At 40.5% G+C, this 17,038-nt stretch overlaps 1 protein-coding gene across 1 annotated transcript; it reads left to right on the top strand.

Annotated features, from left to right (window-relative positions):
* Positions 1-2,655: 2,655 nt before the first annotated feature.
* On the top strand, positions 2,656-15,674 carry adgrl4 (adhesion G protein-coupled receptor L4). Its single transcript, XM_062396017.1, has 16 exons — positions 2,656-2,767; positions 3,198-3,347; positions 5,584-5,733; positions 6,796-6,924; positions 7,198-7,268; positions 8,090-8,269; positions 9,484-9,667; positions 9,785-9,898; positions 10,339-10,538; positions 11,981-12,160; positions 12,904-13,107; positions 13,452-13,672; positions 14,106-14,172; positions 14,301-14,392; positions 14,515-14,683; positions 15,169-15,674. Exons 1-16 carry the CDS (start codon positions 2,722-2,724, stop codon positions 15,229-15,231), a joined length of 2,220 nt encoding a protein of 739 aa, XP_062252001.1. The 5' UTR covers positions 2,656-2,721; the 3' UTR covers positions 15,232-15,674.
* The last annotated feature ends 1,364 nt before the right edge of the window (positions 15,675-17,038 follow it).

Below are 17,038 nucleotides of genomic sequence, written 5' to 3'. Positions count from 1 at the left end.
CCAAATGCTGACGAGCGAAAAATAACCGAAATTGAAGTTGACCGCCTTTTACTCTTGTGGCACCTGACAGGAGTTTTTATTTCATTTATTCCCTTAAAACGAAGTGAAGTGTGTTTTGTAAAAAGCTGAAGCACCACCTATACTCAGTAAATGTTGCGGGGTAGATCTCCACACACACAGAGCAGCTGGCTTCTCTGAGCCAGAGCAGAAAGCACACTTTTGCTTTGTGCACTGAAATATTCAAGAGCTCCAAGTTTATGAGACAGTTACTGCCATCTGTGCCCCAGCGCTCAGTCCTCCCGTCATGGCGGAACATAAGGCCCAACATCAGAACTGATATGTGTGAGAAGTGTCACTTAGATTCTCTGGTGTCGCCCCGCGCTGCAAATCTCAATATCACCTGAATGGCACAAACAACACTCTTCATTTGCCTCCACACACACAGACACACACACACACAACCCCGCGCGGAACTCCAGTGCCGAGTCAAAATTTCCATATCCATGAGCGAGGCAAGGAAAAGAGGAAACATTTACACAAGACTGCCTCCACACAGTCGCAGAGAGCTTTTCTCCTAGGTGTCTTTTTTTCCGTATAATGTCATTGTGGAGAAAGCAAGCTCCTGCGAGAGCGTTAAGAATCTCTCCCTAAATGAGAGATTTCCTGAGACAAAAAGGCGGAGGAGGAAGGGTGCAATCAGACCAGGTTTGTTCGAGACAACATGGCTTCCTGCCTCACCGTTAGGCGAGTGTGTCAGAGCGAGACATTCAGATGTGGGCCTTTTATTTATTTTTTTCCACCGAGCACTTTCCCAGGACAGTAATGCAGAGCAGTTCTAATGGTGTCATTCAAAGCAGCTGCCTTTCTCCAGCGATAAACTGAACGCCCTGCCTAAGCAATTCCAACCGCCTCCACAGATTGCAATACAGTCAACAAAGAACTTATCTTCCAAGTGGCACTATTCATCAATGAATGTGTTTGTGTGCCAAGAAGGAGAAGGTAATTTGAAAAGATCTCAGCCGCACCTGAATGGCCACTTCTCTTCATTCCACTTTTGTCTTTTTTGTCACATTTGAATTCATCTGTTTCCCTGCTGCCGCTGCCGGTTGCAGTGGCTTTGAGTAAAAAAAAAACTGCAACTTTAGGTGTTTCTCTCAGCATTGTTTTGTGCGGGTCAGTAGCACGCCAACACAAACCGCAACACCCAGCCCTGCTCATTTCCCGCACACAGAACGGGGGGGGGGGGGGTCATTAGTCCAGTGCGAGCAGTCGACGTGCCAAAAAATAAGACGTGTTGTTTTATTGCTTATCTTCAAAAGGCACCCTGAGCACATGAGAGCCGCACAGCCTTATGTTTCGGTTCATACAGGCATGTTTATACAACACAGTTATTACTTAGTCCGCGCTGATGGAAATACAATGTGCTTTGAAATGTGAACAATGGCAAACTGCACCATAATTCACCAACATTATAAATGTGCAAGACCAAAGGGAAAGAGCAGAAAATGGAACCTTTATGTGGATTTGGCAATTGATCCATCCATCCACCCATCCTTCCTTCCTTCCATCCATCCATCCATCCATCCATCCATCCATCCATCCATCCATTTTCCTGCTCTACCCTGGGGTTGGGTCACAGTGGCAGCAGGCCTAGCAATGTGTTCCCTACTAAGGCTGCAACTTTCTGCCCGAGCTCAACCCGATTCAGACAGGGATTCTGTTTTGTGTTCGAAACCCAACCTGAGCCCTTAGTTTTACCTGATTACAGACACGTGTAGTGGGAAAATCAAGCAGCCCGGCCCACGTCACCAAACCCTCACCACACACATATCATTTCATATCCGAACCCGGCCCGACCTGTCAGAGCCCGTCGTGCTCTGGTATCCACCCACGTCTCTCTCCCCAGCCATGCCTCTGCGCTCCTCCTGGGAGTTCTCGAATCCGTTTCCCAGGCCAGATTAAATATGAAGTCCCTCCAGCAAGTTTAGTTAAGACTACATCTGCATACATAAATATTTCTTTCCACATTGTTTTCTTTTATTTCAAACAAACGTGTGATTCATAGACAATCGATGTAGCTAGATAAGGCAAGAATTTAGTTGTTTATGGTAGGAGAAGCCGGTGAGTGACCCGACATACATCAAACACTCCACAAAAGAATCTGCATCACGCGTGTCTGTATATAAACTGAAAGTGTATCCAGAGTTTCAGTCTGGAGGAATTACAGCTGTATAAACCTTGGTCGGAAGAACAGTGAGATGGTCAGGGGAAGACACACACACGCACACACACGGCATTGGAATGTGTGTGTGGATTTGTGTACCGTCTTCTGCGGAAGGGAGGGGGTCGTCCTTCAGCTGAAGCTAGTGTGTGTTGTTTTGGCCTGTTTTACTCAGCCCACTGTTCGTGTTCGAGATAGAACAATGGCACTGAGGCCTCAAAATAGCATCATGTAAGTCACAGTAGCAACACACACACACAAAAAAACAAAAGGCTGCTTAAACTCTTCTTATATGAAGTGTAGAGCCAATTGAGGAAAGTGTGATGGGTCAGAGCGGCTGGTGACGGGACCAGGCCGCATGTTTGTGAAAGCAGATTAAAGAGCAGCACAGGAAGGGCCAGGTTTAGGGAAACAGGAAAACTGATGCAAGGAAGTGGAGTACGTCAGCAGCCGGCCCACCAGCCTCCGGTGCTAAAAGTAAAATCAGAGCGAGCGCGAGCATGGAGTCTTTGCTCAGGTCACCAATGAAACTTGTACTTTTGACAGGTACGTGAGCTTTTCTCTTCTACATCGTGGGAAGGTGTCTCCCGTAGACACAGCTACGCATGTGTTTGTATTTATATCGTCTCTTTTTTTAAATAGTTTGGCTTTAGATTTGAGACTGAATGTAATATTTCTTTCAGCCTATAATTGTTGTATTTTGTGATGTTTCCATTTACAATATATTTTTGGATTGAGACACGGGAGTTCAAAACTTGTATTTACAGTGGTTCATTTGTTAATGTGACTCAATGCTGCCTCTGTGTGCTGTGCGCGTAGCAGGTAAACACAGTCAGAGATATAGATGTGGAATAATTGAACATTTTTATACGACAGTTCGGGGGGGAAAAGCAGCAGTTGCATCACAAAATGGACTGGAATATAAATGTCATGGTTTTGTGCTGAACTTACACACGTCTACTGCCTCCCCACGCAGCATGGCTCTCCAGTCTGATGGACCCATGCAGTCCCTCTGACATTTGTGATGTTTGTCACCGACTTGCAACATGCAACAACCAAAACGGATCAAAGCGCGGCTGCTACTGTAACCAGGGATACACCGGAGACGGAACCACATTTTGCAACGGTGACTGCAGACACACAAAATCCACTTAGAGTATTTACATCCATGCAGGAGAGCAGACAGTTGTGTGTGTGTGTGTGTGTGTGTAGCTGCTGTTGTGGAAGTGTTTTTGTTTGTGACTGATCATCATGAGCAGACAGAAGCATTAGAGCAGCATTTGTACACATGTAGGTGAGGGTATTACAAATCACAAAGATGGAGGCCACTAACATTTTTAATTTGTTCAAGCTTTTGAGGAGGCATGTTAATAACTAGAGCAGCTTAATTAATAAGAATCAGATTATTTTTCTCTATAGGGATAAACAGATACTATAACATAGATAACATTTCTTATTCAAAAGAAAATCAACAAAATGATTGTTGCATGCGAGGAAATGTGATTTTTATTCTTGTGAGTGAGCTTTAAAATTATTTGGACAATTTCCAAGTGTGTGAAGAAGTGAAATAAAGATCCATATCCGTAGCTTGACTAGCTTCGTCTCTACTGAGATGTGTTTGGGACACAGACACAAAGATATCTCCATGATGCAGCTTCATGTGTTCATTTTAATGGCCTCTCAGCCTGCATTGTTACTCCAGTTATGGTTCTGGGCCTTTTAGAATTCCTGGAACCCATTTTGTTTCCTGACCTGAAGTCTGATTACAATCACAGCGGAGCTTACGTATTTCACGAGCCAAAAGTAGATCAGAATGCGGGTAATATAAACACGGCACAGAAGGATTTTAAAACAAAAATCGCACAATGAACTTCAGGGTTAATGGAGTTCCTCTGGAGGAGCAGATTCCAAAATAAAGTTAGAAAAAATGTTAAATGGATTTATAAAAGTAGAGCTATTATCAGCATAATTTTAAAGATTGTGACCTAAATATAAAAAATGGGTCAAGCTTCTTTACTTTGTTAGTGTAAAATCACTTATTATTTCAAGTATGTTTAGTGAATTATGTAAATGTTATTCATAGATAAAGAGCTGATCCATACAGTGTATTTAACATTTTTAAAGAACAAAGTAACAAAGGCCAGACACACAGTGTGTGCAGTTCACTTTAGGAAAGCAAGGCATCAAAGTGCATCCTTAACTACGTGGTGTGAAGTGTTTGTCCAGCCATGATGGCTGAAGGGTCCTCTGTGTCACGGAGGTATATCCTCTTTGAATAAAATCACCTCCTGTCATCTGAGTGGAGGATTTCCCCTCCAGGACAGCTTTTGTGCAGAAGGTACCGACGAGAGGAAGAGCGGAGCGTCCGTCACAGCTGGGATCGTGAAAACAACAGAGGAAAGTCATAGCAGGTCATTTCCAGTAAACTGGGGGAGCTGAGACAAAAGGTGTGTTTGAAAAAGATAAAGCCGGAGCAGCACTTCGCCATGATGAGTGGACCAGGCTGCTCCGTACCTGCTGCCATGTGAACCTGGGCTGGAATTTTAAGTCGTTTGAGACACTTGTAATCCAACAACTGCTCAGGAGTTAGAAATGTAAACAATAGAAATGTCCACAGCTGAGACTAAAGAATGATCACGTCTAACAAGAATGGTCCAACAAATACATGATGATAACTGGTTCATGTTCACAAACTGTTTTCAAGATAGCAGTCGGCAGTGGTGGGATGTAACAAAGTACATTTACTGAATTACCTCATTTCCGAAGTATATTTTTCATTTGTCTGTACTTTACTTTGTAGATTTATTTTCAGGTACTTTTAGGACATTGTTTTTTATATTTTCAATAGTAATCAATAACGATAGGGAAATATGTCCATTGATCCAATCAGCAGCAGGCAGGTATCAATAGGCCCCACCTCATTATGACAGTGCCTTGACACTGCCAAGGCACTGTCATAATGATTTAGCTTAGTTGTAGTAACAGTAGTATTCGTTTTAGAGAATAGGCTACACATTTACTTTGAATTTGTTTAACTTACTACCTTTTTCTTGAATATGAAAGTTAAAGTGGTACTTTTGCTTTCTGTTTGAGTAACACAAGCAAGTCCAGTGACCAATGTTTGGCCACTGGAGTTGTTCAACTCCCAAAGATACAAGGACCTGCTTGACTCAGAAGCTTCACAGAAATGTTCTATACTTTTTTTCTATTCATTTCTGTTTGAGCACATCCTCCTCAGTCTGTCATCCACTTCTTCAGTTTATCCGAGCAAGATAAAAAACACTTGGTCAAACTTCCACATGCACAAAACTTGTCTTGTCTGTAACAGAAGTTATTTTTCTGTCCCCGTCTCCTCGCCCCAGATGACAACGAGTGCCAAAACGTGACTAACATCTGCGGGGACAGGGGGACCTGCAACAACACAGAGGGCAGCTACTACTGCACATGTGTCTCTGGATACACATCAACTGGTTCGGACCAGTTCCGGCCCAACGATGGCACAGAGTGCCGCGGTAATGTCTGATTCCCTCTCAGTGTTTTTATAGATCACATCATGATCAGCGCCATCCACTGTACTGACTGAGGGCCTCACAAATATATCACATGTATGAGTGTGAGTGAAAGTAGTTACTGTATGGCAATGAGGGTGTCAGGCTGTGTGTGTGTGTGTGTGTGTGTGTGTGTGTGTGTGTGTGTGTGTGTGTGTGTGTGTGTGTGTGTACTGTTTTCCCTTTCACTAAACTGAGGAGGATAAACACACAGGGGTGATTTTCCTTCCCTCGACCTTTCACTTGCTTCCCATCTGCTATTCTGAGAACCCGTCCCGAGATCTTCTGCTTCATTTCCACCAGAGGAACAACACAAAGTTGTGTGTGGTATAATGTACCGTTCCTAGTGGAGATGCTTTTGGCTGATTTTAGATGCAGATGTATGGATATTCAGATGTGTAGCATGTAGGGATTGTATCGTCTCCCCTCCAAAATCAATTATACAGTATATCAAATACACAGAGTGGGATTTCTTATCGCAGAAGATACTTTAAAGACAGATGCTGTAAGTGGAGAAGTTTCTTCACTCTAAGAATTGAAGTTACCAGATGACAAATGTATTCCATAATGTACAGGATCAGGGAACACAATATAAACATAGGGGACAATTATTTATATTAAACATATAATTATGCACAAGTCTTGATTCAGTAAAATGCACAATTAAATAATTCTTTGATAGATAAACTCTAAACCTTTTTTTGATGGCTTGATGAAAGAAGTTCCCTGACCACTGAATCCTATCCTCTTGACCTCTATAGATCTAGAAATGTATCTCTGCAAAAAAAACACAATAAACTCACAAATTCTGAAATTATTAGTAATTGACCATTATTTTTAAAATACTACTACAACAATACCACAGACCTAACAGGGACCAATCAGGTTTCAGCTTGGGCTGGTGCCCTCCAGCCCCCACCCCTGGATCCACCCCTGTACAATATATTTTTATTTTAACAGATGATGTGTTAGGACTTATAAATGTAATCCTACTGTCTTTAATTGGATGTGAACTCCTTCTTTCAGACATTGATGAGTGTTTGACGGGACAGGTCTGTGGACCAAACTCAAACTGCCACAACACCATTGGATCTTTCTCCTGCACCTGTCAGCGCGACTACGTCCCAACCGAGCAGAGAGGAGTAAGATGTAAAGGTCGGTGCACAGCGACACACACATATCACACAAGCACTAGTACGTAGATCAAAGAACACACACGTGTCTACCGCACACAACCAAACATGTTTTTTGGAGTAAAGGTAGGAATCTTAGATTTTCTGACATTTTAGGAAACACTTGTGACAAAAATGTATTATTAGGCATGTGCTGTTCTGTGAAACTCTTGCATAAATGTAATGTTCTCTGTGAATTCATGGGAAAATACTCTCAGTAACCGAAGTGATTCTTGTGGTAATTGTTGTTTTTCAGAGCATCCCCAAAAACACTGCCATGACAACATCATGTGCATCATGCAGACGATTAATAAGACATTAGAATATGTAAGTACCGATCGTCCAATAATGATGGATATTCATATTATGACATATTATGAAGTAGACATGAGATGAAAAAGGTCTAAAGTAACCAGTACTCTCAGTTCTCATACTTCTACACACATGCTTGAGTTTTCAGTGCAGAAGTGTGTTCACACTGAGCATTGTGCAGCGTAGTGGAAGTGAAGGGACCACCAACCTATTTCTAAATGTATAAAAATGGTGGCCAAGAAAGGAGGACGTATGAGTGACTGTAGTTTCAGCAATGGTGGTGTTCTTTATATGCTGTATGACAATCAGGGTACACATGAGAGAATAAATATTTTGTCAAGCCACAAACACGGTCACATGTTGCGATGATCATGTCCAATGACCGCACAACGTCCTTGTTTGATGTGGGATAACACTACGCACTTCACCAGTATCCTGTGTACAACGTACTATGTGTGTGTACTGACTAAAGTATCTGATATGAGATAAAGAGCACCGCAGTACAGTTCGCCACCTAGAGGCAAGAAAATTAACCGCGGCAAAATGTGGGACAGACACATTGATATGCGCCATCTAGAGGCAAAGAAATGAATATCTAAAGAAAATTTGATAAACAAGCCACCTGCAGGAAATTACTGGAATTGCTAGAACTTTTCTCTCCTGTAGATGGCAGTATTTGACCGGTGTGGAATTGGTCTGAATGTCCCATATCCTTCATAATTAATTGTTTCACAGTACCATAATATATACTTATAACTAGATGAAATATGACAACACTGAAAACACTCTTATATACTAACACAAATGTTTTTTTTGTTTGTTTGTTTGTGTCCTAGATGAGCAACCTCACGGAGCCCCAGAGCTTATTGAAGGAAATTGCCGAGCAGACGTCCGGTGATCTCACCTCAGTGGAAGTGATCGCTTATGTCGAGGCCTTGAGTCGCTCTGCATCAACGCTGGCTGCTGGAGAAAAGGATTCCAATGTCACACCATCAGTCATCAACTCAACTCTCTCAGTAAACCTTGTTTTCCATTCATGTTCCTCATTCAGCATCTGGAGCTCTGCCCGAAACGCAGCTACGCTTTGAACTGGTTTAGGAAAAAAAAAAACAATAATTGTATCAACCACGTTCCAGTTCGGTGAAAGACTTCAGTGGTTTTCTACACAAGCTGCAAGTCATTGTTTTTTTTCTGCCAGTGTATAACATCTTTAGGTTCTTGGCAGCATTAGCACCATTAGCTTATCATGTTTCACCAAACCTCTCGGCTGGTCCCTACCCCACACTCATAAGCTGTTCTTTTAGAAAAGACGACATATCTGACACATTAACTGCTCAGTCACCGTGTTCACAAAAACACGCCTGACACTTTGAAATCAATTAACTCTGCAAAGTCAACACGTTTTATCTCAGGTCTTTCAGATCCACATCCTGTGTGCGGTAATGAATGAAAAAGTCCAAAGAGGCCAGCCAGTGCAAACACACGGTTCTAACCACAGAGGGAAAACATATTGCAGTACAAGTTTATATTATGGCTGCGTTTGAAATCACCCACTCACTCACCAACCCCTACACGTAGGGACTTTTATATAGAGGCTCATCGGCGAAAGATAAAATATCTCTTTCAGACAATACTCATCATTGCCAACTACGTATTTGTTGTAGGACTATGACGTACAACAAGACGGTCCCTCTGTGGAAAATCCCACGATAGTAATATGTATTTTACACTTAGTTTTAACTATTTAAGGTAAAAAAGCATGTTGAAGGAGCATCTTTAAATGTAGAAATAAACCTGTTCCCTGACCACTGAATCCTATCCTCTTGACCTCTATAGATCTAGAAATGTATCTCTGTATTCTCTATTAAACAATGACAATGCAAAAAACAACAACATTAAACTCACAAATTCTGAAATTATTAGTAATTGACCATTATTTTTAAAAAACTACTACAACAATACCACAGACCTAACAGGTCTCTCCGCCACAATCGCAATGCATGATGGTATATTAGTTTGTGACCATCGGTTGGACAGTGCTTTTCATGATGCATTGTGGGAAACAATGAGTCCACGATATAGGGTATAAAAAACTTCACTAAACATTCTTGCACCTCTACAAGATGGCAAACACACAGTGCACTATATCGAGAGTAGAGTGATTTCGGACTCAGCTGAGATCAGACTCTGTCATAAACGTGTTGAACTTGATAAAACTTCTTTTCAACAGAAATTGGTGGAAGCCGTGAACAACCTGGTGGAGAAGGATGAACTCGTGGCCTGGAGCAGAATCAAAGAAGATCGTCGGGAGCGCACCATCACCAAGCTGCTTCACACTGTGGAACAGAGTGCGCTGACATTGGCCAACAGCTACACAACTCCAACTGAGCTGGAAATCAAAGCTACCGAAATGGGTGAGACAACAGATACACACAGGAAGCGCTCGCCAGCTGTCAAATTGTAATAAATCGTCCGGCCCTTTATCTCCAAACTTTTAATTTCTTCTCGATTTATTTTATCCTCAACGGCAGAATTGAAACTCTTTACTTTCGATGCTCGTCACACAAAAGCCAAAGTGTCTGCTTCCATGGGAGGAGATCACATGGACCTGACTCGGACACTGAGGCCGGAGGAGGACAGGAACGGTGAGAGAACTAGTTTCACAAAAACAACAAAAACCAGTAGAATGAAAAATGCATTTTCCCAGTCCTTTCCATCTGGCTGCTTCTCTGTGGTGGGAGTAACTGTTTTGCTTTGCGTTGCCATATGTCAGCCGTCTTAAAAGCTGCTGAACTAATGGCTTCACTAACAATAACAGCAGCAGAGACATCAGATCAAGCTCCGAACAACTTCTAATGCGAAAACATGACAAAATGTCACAGACAGTTATGATTGAAAGTGTTTTTTATGGAGCTATTAAGATACAGGCAGTATATATTAGTACATCTGTTACACACTGGCTGTATCCAAACGTCTCTCTGATCTGATCCAAAACACAACCAACGTGGTTATGAATCATATTTGACAATGAGGTTGACTCCCTTTCATCTATAAAACTTTTTCTGTTGCTGTGGCATCTCAACAGGAAGCGTGTCGGTGGTGTTCCTGCGATATGACAGCGTCGGCGACATCCTGAAGCCGAGCAGCGACCCCGGTGTCACCGACTACTCGCGCTACGCGGGATCAGGGGAAATCACTGTCAACTCCCGGGTCGTGGCCGCCGCCATTAAACCTGCTGACGTTTACCAGCTTGACCATGTCACCTTCACTCTGAGGCACAATGAGGTAAAAGTCCACAGAGTGCTGAGGCCGGTTTTCTCTGCTGCGCTCGTTACGTCCTCCTTCAGGACGCGACAGAGTGTCACTGTTTGTTTTCCATCGTGAACAATGTGAGTCCGTTGGAGCGGCCGGAGATCTGTCTTTCCTTTATCCAGAGAGGTTTGCTGAAACAAGTCCACCATGTCACTTTGCTTCTTTGTCTCTGGGTTTATTAAAAGTTTATATATAATTCTTTCCTCCTCGTTTTGTTTTAATAGAATTTTTTTCCCCTTTGGTTTCACAGATCCCAGCTCAATCTTTAAGACTTTATTTTTCACTTAAATTGGAAATCTAGGTTCAGTTCTAATCACAAGTGTCTTAACACACATTTGTGTTATTGTCACACTTGAGCCATAACTACGTTCTTCTTTATTGTGAAGAATCTATCCCAAAATGAGTCTGGCAATAATTTGCTTTCATTAACACCAATTTACCCAGACTCACATGGGAAGGAGGAGTTAGTGTTTTATGTAAAGGTTTCATGAAATCTTAAGATTTGGCTCCACGTGTTCCTGAAGTGGCCCGTCAGTTACAGGGAGACCGGGGAAAGGTGAATAAATGATGGTGAAACGCAGCTGATGAGAGAAATTACCCTGAAATTTTATGTACTGGGATTTTCTTTTCAGATCATTTAAATGGCGGAGGAAGCAAAATAATTTTTTTTTGTTGGGCCCTTGAGGTTTGAACGATAAACGTGTTGATTTATGTTGAGCTGTGAAAATTCCCTTGAAATTCACCTTAAAGGGCAACAAGCATGATTTTGAATAATATTTTCCCATAATGCACTGGGTTTCTTACTTCTAATGTTTTTTCTTGTCTTTGTTTTTTGCTTTTTTTTAAAATATACCTCAAGTGGGAAATGTATTGATTTATATAAAGACTTAGAAGTTAAGAAACAGGTGACTATATTTTTTTGAAATATTTGTAAATTTTGTCTCCAATTGTAGATGTTTCGTGGATAATTGTCACAGAAGAAATTGTTAATGTGAATTTTAAGGATAAAAAACTGAAAGATGAAAAGGATATATTTAGTTTTCACTCTGGTGTCACTTTGCACGACTGCTTTTGATCCCATGTATTTACAAAACGTTTTGTACCAGTAGCTCATTAAGTTATTAAGTTGCTTGACCAATTAGAAAACAGAAAAGTAAATGATAAACACGTGAACAACTGTGAAACCAACAGCTACAGAAACAACATAGAATTAAACATTTTATTTGAGTTTTTCTGATGCGCTTTTCAAAAAACTTTGGATGAACAATAATTAAGTTTCACCAGGACTTTGATGAGGCCGGCAAAACCTGCTCCTGAACCCCCTGGTGACGTGGCACCGCCAAGCAGCGCAGTGCAAGAACTAATAAAAAAGGTCCACAGTTACCAGCACCTTTGTCCCTCTCTATCCCCTGAAGCCCATAGACACTCAAGCTGATGTGACGAGCTGCGCCTTCTGGGAGTACGAGCCCGACAGCCTGCAGGGCCGCTGGGCCACACGCGGCTGCAAGACCGTCCACGTGGACAGCAACGCCACCAGCTGCTCCTGCAACCACCTCACACACTTCGCCATCCTCATGTCCTCAGGACGAGCCAACGTGAGTCCCCCTGACAGGAAACTTTCTACTTTTATCTTTAGGACATTCACATAGTATTCACTGTTCTGTTCTCCAAGTTGTCAACTTACTATGACAAAAAGGTTTTAGCTCTGGAACAATGAAGACTTCAGATGATATTTTGTTTAGGCTCAGAAAGACGATCCTCTTCTCAAACAGTCTCATTGAAAATAGTTTATGATGTGGTATTTGTTTTATAATTATTAAAATATAGAGTATAGTGAATGTTCTTGTGTTCTTTATTCCCCTTTATTTAGATTCCTCATTATATAGATGTGGGACTATGATTGATGACTGATCATATTTGCTTTTAAATCTAATTGTATTATATTATATATTATTATGTATTATTTGATTTGATTTTTGTTTTATATAATAAATACATCTTATCACCTATTAAAAAGAAAATAATATTATGTTCTACTCAGAATAATCTCATTGATTTCTTTTGAGATGGTATTTTACAGGAAACAACCTGACACAAAACCATGCAGCCGAGAGAAATTAAATATTTAACATCAGTAAAGATAAAAACGTTTCCCTGACATTTTTATGCAATAATAACTATGAGTGGCTGATACGGGGTCGGGATCTTTACCCACTCTGTCTGCAGACCAACTCACTCATGTAGCCCCAAGTTCTATCAGATGGAAAACACAAGAGATGAGAACTTTAACATGACCCGAGCTGCGAATGAAACACCTCCCTTTTCATTTGCTTCCCAGCTGGTGGCCCACTACACCATCCTGACCCGGATCACCCAGCTGGGGATGATCATCTCGCTCATCTGTCTGTCCATGTGCATCTTCACCTTCTGGTTCTTCAGCGAGATCCAGAGCACCCGAACCACCATCCACAAGAACCTGTGCTGCAGCCTCTTCATGGCCGAGTTCATCTTCCTCATCGGGATCAACATGAACACGCACAAGGTGAGTTCGTGGATGCACTTGAACCCAGTGAGACAAATATGACTTCCTGTTTGCATGTGTCCTTGTTTCGGTGTGACCCTATATTTTAACATCACATTGATATTTCAATAAAATGAAATTTATGACATTTTTTGTCAAATCATTTCAATTCATTTAAAAGCTTTTTTGACATGATGACAATGAAAGTAAAGACATGTCTTTAATCAGGGTAAACAAAGAGAATCTAAATGACAGTTCCTGGAGCAAACTGACCTGATCTGTGATCCTCAGATCACAGATCTGAGGATCAAAATCATCAAATGATCAAATCTGTGTCTAACTTCCTGTTCTCTGCTCCTCGGCAGCTCTTCTGCTCCGTCATCGCGGGGCTGCTGCACTACTTCTTCCTCGCGGCCTTTGCCTGGATGTGCATCGAGGGCATCCACCTCTACTTGATAGTTGTTGGCGTCATCTACAACAAAGGCTTCCTGCACCGTAACTTTTACGTCTTTGGCTACGGGAGCCCGGCAGTAGTGGTGGCCATCTCTGCCACGTTGGGCTCCAAGTATTATGGCACGGATAAAGTGTAAGTACATTCAGCATTTTTTCAGGAAAGACAGATAAACAAATTACATTAATTATAAAGACAAGGGGACACAGATTAAATTTGGCCTGCAGGGATTCAGAGGAAGTTGAAGTCCCTTCGACTGCCTGGAAGCAAGAGAGTTATTAAGAGAATTAAAAAAGATGTGTGAGGTACCACGGAGACTCTGAATGGAAAGCTATAAATAAATATTATCCTGGTGTTTATCAATATTAAAAGATCAAGGTTTTTCCAAAGATGTGCTGATTGTGTGTTTGTGAGAAGAGATCGCGTTTCCTAACAATTTTTTTTGTAGAGATGAAGGGTCTCTAGAACATACAACATTGTCACAAATGAGATTATAAATGATTATTACAGCATGTTCAGTGAATGCAATGTTAAAATACATGAGTGACTTGGTTTATTTCTATCACAGGTGTTGGCTGAGCACAGAAAACCATTTCATCTGGAGTTTCATTGGACCCGCGTGTTTGATCATTCTGGTGGGATCAGATTTCTTCTTAACCAAAAGGGACTGTTGTAACTGAAACAATCAAACAGGGATTGTTTCAAACAGATAAATATTCATCGTATGCTCATGTTTAGTTTTTTTTGTTGATTTCCTCTGAAGGTTAATCTCTTGGCGTTTGTCGTAATCATCTTCAAAGTGTGGCGGCACACCGCTGTGAAAAAGCCTGAAATCAGCCACTATCAGAACATCAGGTAGGATAATCTGTACCTGTGCTGAGTGGGTCAGAGGAACATTAAAAATAAAAGCTGTTAATTCCTCATTTGAGGGATTATGAAGGACTCGTGTGTCTGAGGTGGGCTTGGTCATCCCTCAGGTCGTGTGCCCGCGGTGCCTTGGCCCTGCTCTTCGTGCTGGGGGCCACCTGGACCTTCGGAGTGCTGCACATCCTCTACGAGACCACCCTCACCGCCTATCTGTTCACCTTCACCAACGCCTTCCAGGGCATGTTCATCTTCATCTTCCTCTGCGTGCTGTCCAGGAAGGTAGACGCTCCCACTTCTCTTTGTATTGATTCACACTTGTTTATTTATTCAACAATCATTCTGGAAAATCATCGAGACGGTCAGATTTGAATGCCTTGTTAAAGAGTCTCTCAATAGGAGTTTGTTAATAGAACAGTCATATATTGTATCATATCATATCATATACTATTATATTATATAACATTATATTATGATTTATTATTGTATTTCATATTGCATGCAATCAAGCTTATTCTTTACATTATTGAAATATCAGCCAATATATTAAAATATAAAGAGCATTTTAACGAGGTTTCAAGCTAATCTTAGCCTATTTCAAAATAAAATTATTTTATACACATATATATAAATGAATCCAAAATCTCAACATACATTCATAATATATCATATAATAATTTATGATATGATATAATATGATATGAAATTATATATCAAATGATATTATATTATATTATTAATTCTCCTTCTTGTATGTGTGGTTGCAGATTCAGGAGGAGTACTACAGGCTTTTCAAAAACGTGCCATGCTGCTTTGAATGCCTGAGATGAATGAATTTCCACCAAAGCCTGAACATCTGCACTTGTACAATAACAGTTGATATTAAAGCTTGGCAGTGTCATGTGACTCACACTTTCGTTTTCTGTAAAAATGCAGAGGGAGGAGTAGTTTAGTTCGAATATGAAAGGATGAAAACACATAGCACTTGTGAATTTCAAAAAACATTTAGTTTCCCAAAAATCCTGCATCATGTTATATTCAGGAGAGTTTTGTACAATAAAAACATACAACTGTATCTAATAGTCCACAAAATACATTCCTCTGAGAGTAATACTGCAACCAAACTAGTTTTTGTTATATATTTTTGTGTTAATTTAAAACATTTTCAGCTTTCAGATAACACGTAGCAATGACCTGCAGTATCGGTTGTCTCTGTTTCTTTCTTGTGTTTGAAATTGATTTGTAAATTATTAAAATTAATGTGGCGCACAAACCCGTCTCCTCTTTTATGTGCAGAATCAATGGTCTTGTTTAATGCATTCTTTCACCTTGCCTCTGTGAACACCTAAGTGTACAGTGAATTAAACATGACACGTAGAGAAGACTGTCTCCATTGTATCATACATGGAAGTCAGTCTGTATGGCAACAGCGCCATCTAGTGGATTTAATTTAGACCTGCTAGGCACTGTGAGGCCTCGCCTGAATTAATCAGATAACTGACCTTATGAAGCTCTTACCATCATTTACTTGCTTGTACGAGTTATCAACATCCTGGAAAGAGGGAAATTGTGTTTCACTGCAAATGCTACATACACCCCGACAAACCACACCCTATGAAACAAACAAGAGTCAGACAACAACAACTGTAACAAACTAGTATCTTAAAGTAATTGTCTTAATCCCATTTAACTAAACCAAGATGAACAAGTTCATGAAAACAAAGATTATTTTACAATATCCAAACCAAAGAACCCCAGATTATTCCAGAATCTCTAACCGGACATGCTTTGATTAACAAACAAACATTTAGTTTGCCGAATAACTTTGTGTTGTACTCTGTATTGATTTGTTTTCATTTCTTCATTTACAACTAGGACTGACTTAAACCTAACAAGTGTGTAAACAGCTCTGGAGGCCTAATGGCTTTTGAGTTAAAGAAAAAGAAGAAGTTTCATCATCATACTTTGAAGAATTGACTCTGCTAGTTTTGGCCGATGAAGGTGACTCGGCTGAATGCGACTCATCTGTTTCCTTTAGGTTGTTATCCCTATATGTTTGTTTGTTTGTTGTTTGTTGTTTGGTTTCTATGTTTGTTAGTTTAAGATAAAAAACACTGAACAGATCACCATGAAACTTGGTGTAAGGATGTTGTTTGGATCAGAGAAGAACCAATTACATTTAGGTGCAGATCAGGGACCGGAGGCTAGTCCAGGATATAAATATATATATTTTCACTTGTTTTACATTGTATGATGGGAAGTTTTCAACAACTGTTAACTGATTTCCTGGGAAATAATTCAAAGAATTGGTGTGTTTAGAGAAATTAATTATTTAAGTTCATGAAATTTGGTGCAGCTTGATTGAATTTAAAGGGAGATGTTGGACCCTGGAGCTGGTATGTGCTTTAATGAGTGCTTTATTTATTTATTTTAATATCCAAAATACATAATTATACAACAACTTTTTTGGTAGTTTATGCTTTTATTATATAGTTTTAGGTAAAGTAAGCACCTGTATTGCTTATGAGTTGTTGTTAGACAGCAAACACTTTTATTTTAATATGTTTTACTGAGAGCGTCCCAACTTTGTCCTGGAATATTTGGAGCAATCCAAGTTTGTTAAATCAAGTTTAGTTT

This window comes from Platichthys flesus, chromosome 9 (genome assembly GCF_949316205.1).
Source record: "Platichthys flesus chromosome 9, fPlaFle2.1, whole genome shotgun sequence".
Classification (NCBI taxonomy): Eukaryota; Metazoa; Chordata; class Actinopteri; order Pleuronectiformes; family Pleuronectidae; genus Platichthys; species Platichthys flesus.
Note: the sequence above shows the minus strand (reverse complement) of the source record. Positions and strands in the feature narration are given on the sequence as shown.

What these genes read in the sequence shown, in the direction of transcription:
- adgrl4 (XM_062396017.1), top strand. Translation starts at nt 2,722, where the DNA reads ATGGAGTCTTTGCTCAGGTCACCAATGAAACTTGTACTTTTGACAG. An exon ending in TCACTCTGAGGCACAATGAG is followed by an intron (nt 10,539 to 11,980) that starts GTAAAAGTCCAC and finishes TATCCCCTGAAG; the next exon opens with CCCATAGACACTCAAGCTGA. An exon ending in TATTATGGCACGGATAAAGT is followed by an intron (nt 13,673 to 14,105) that starts GTAAGTACATTC and finishes TTTCTATCACAG; the next exon opens with GTGTTGGCTGAGCACAGAAA.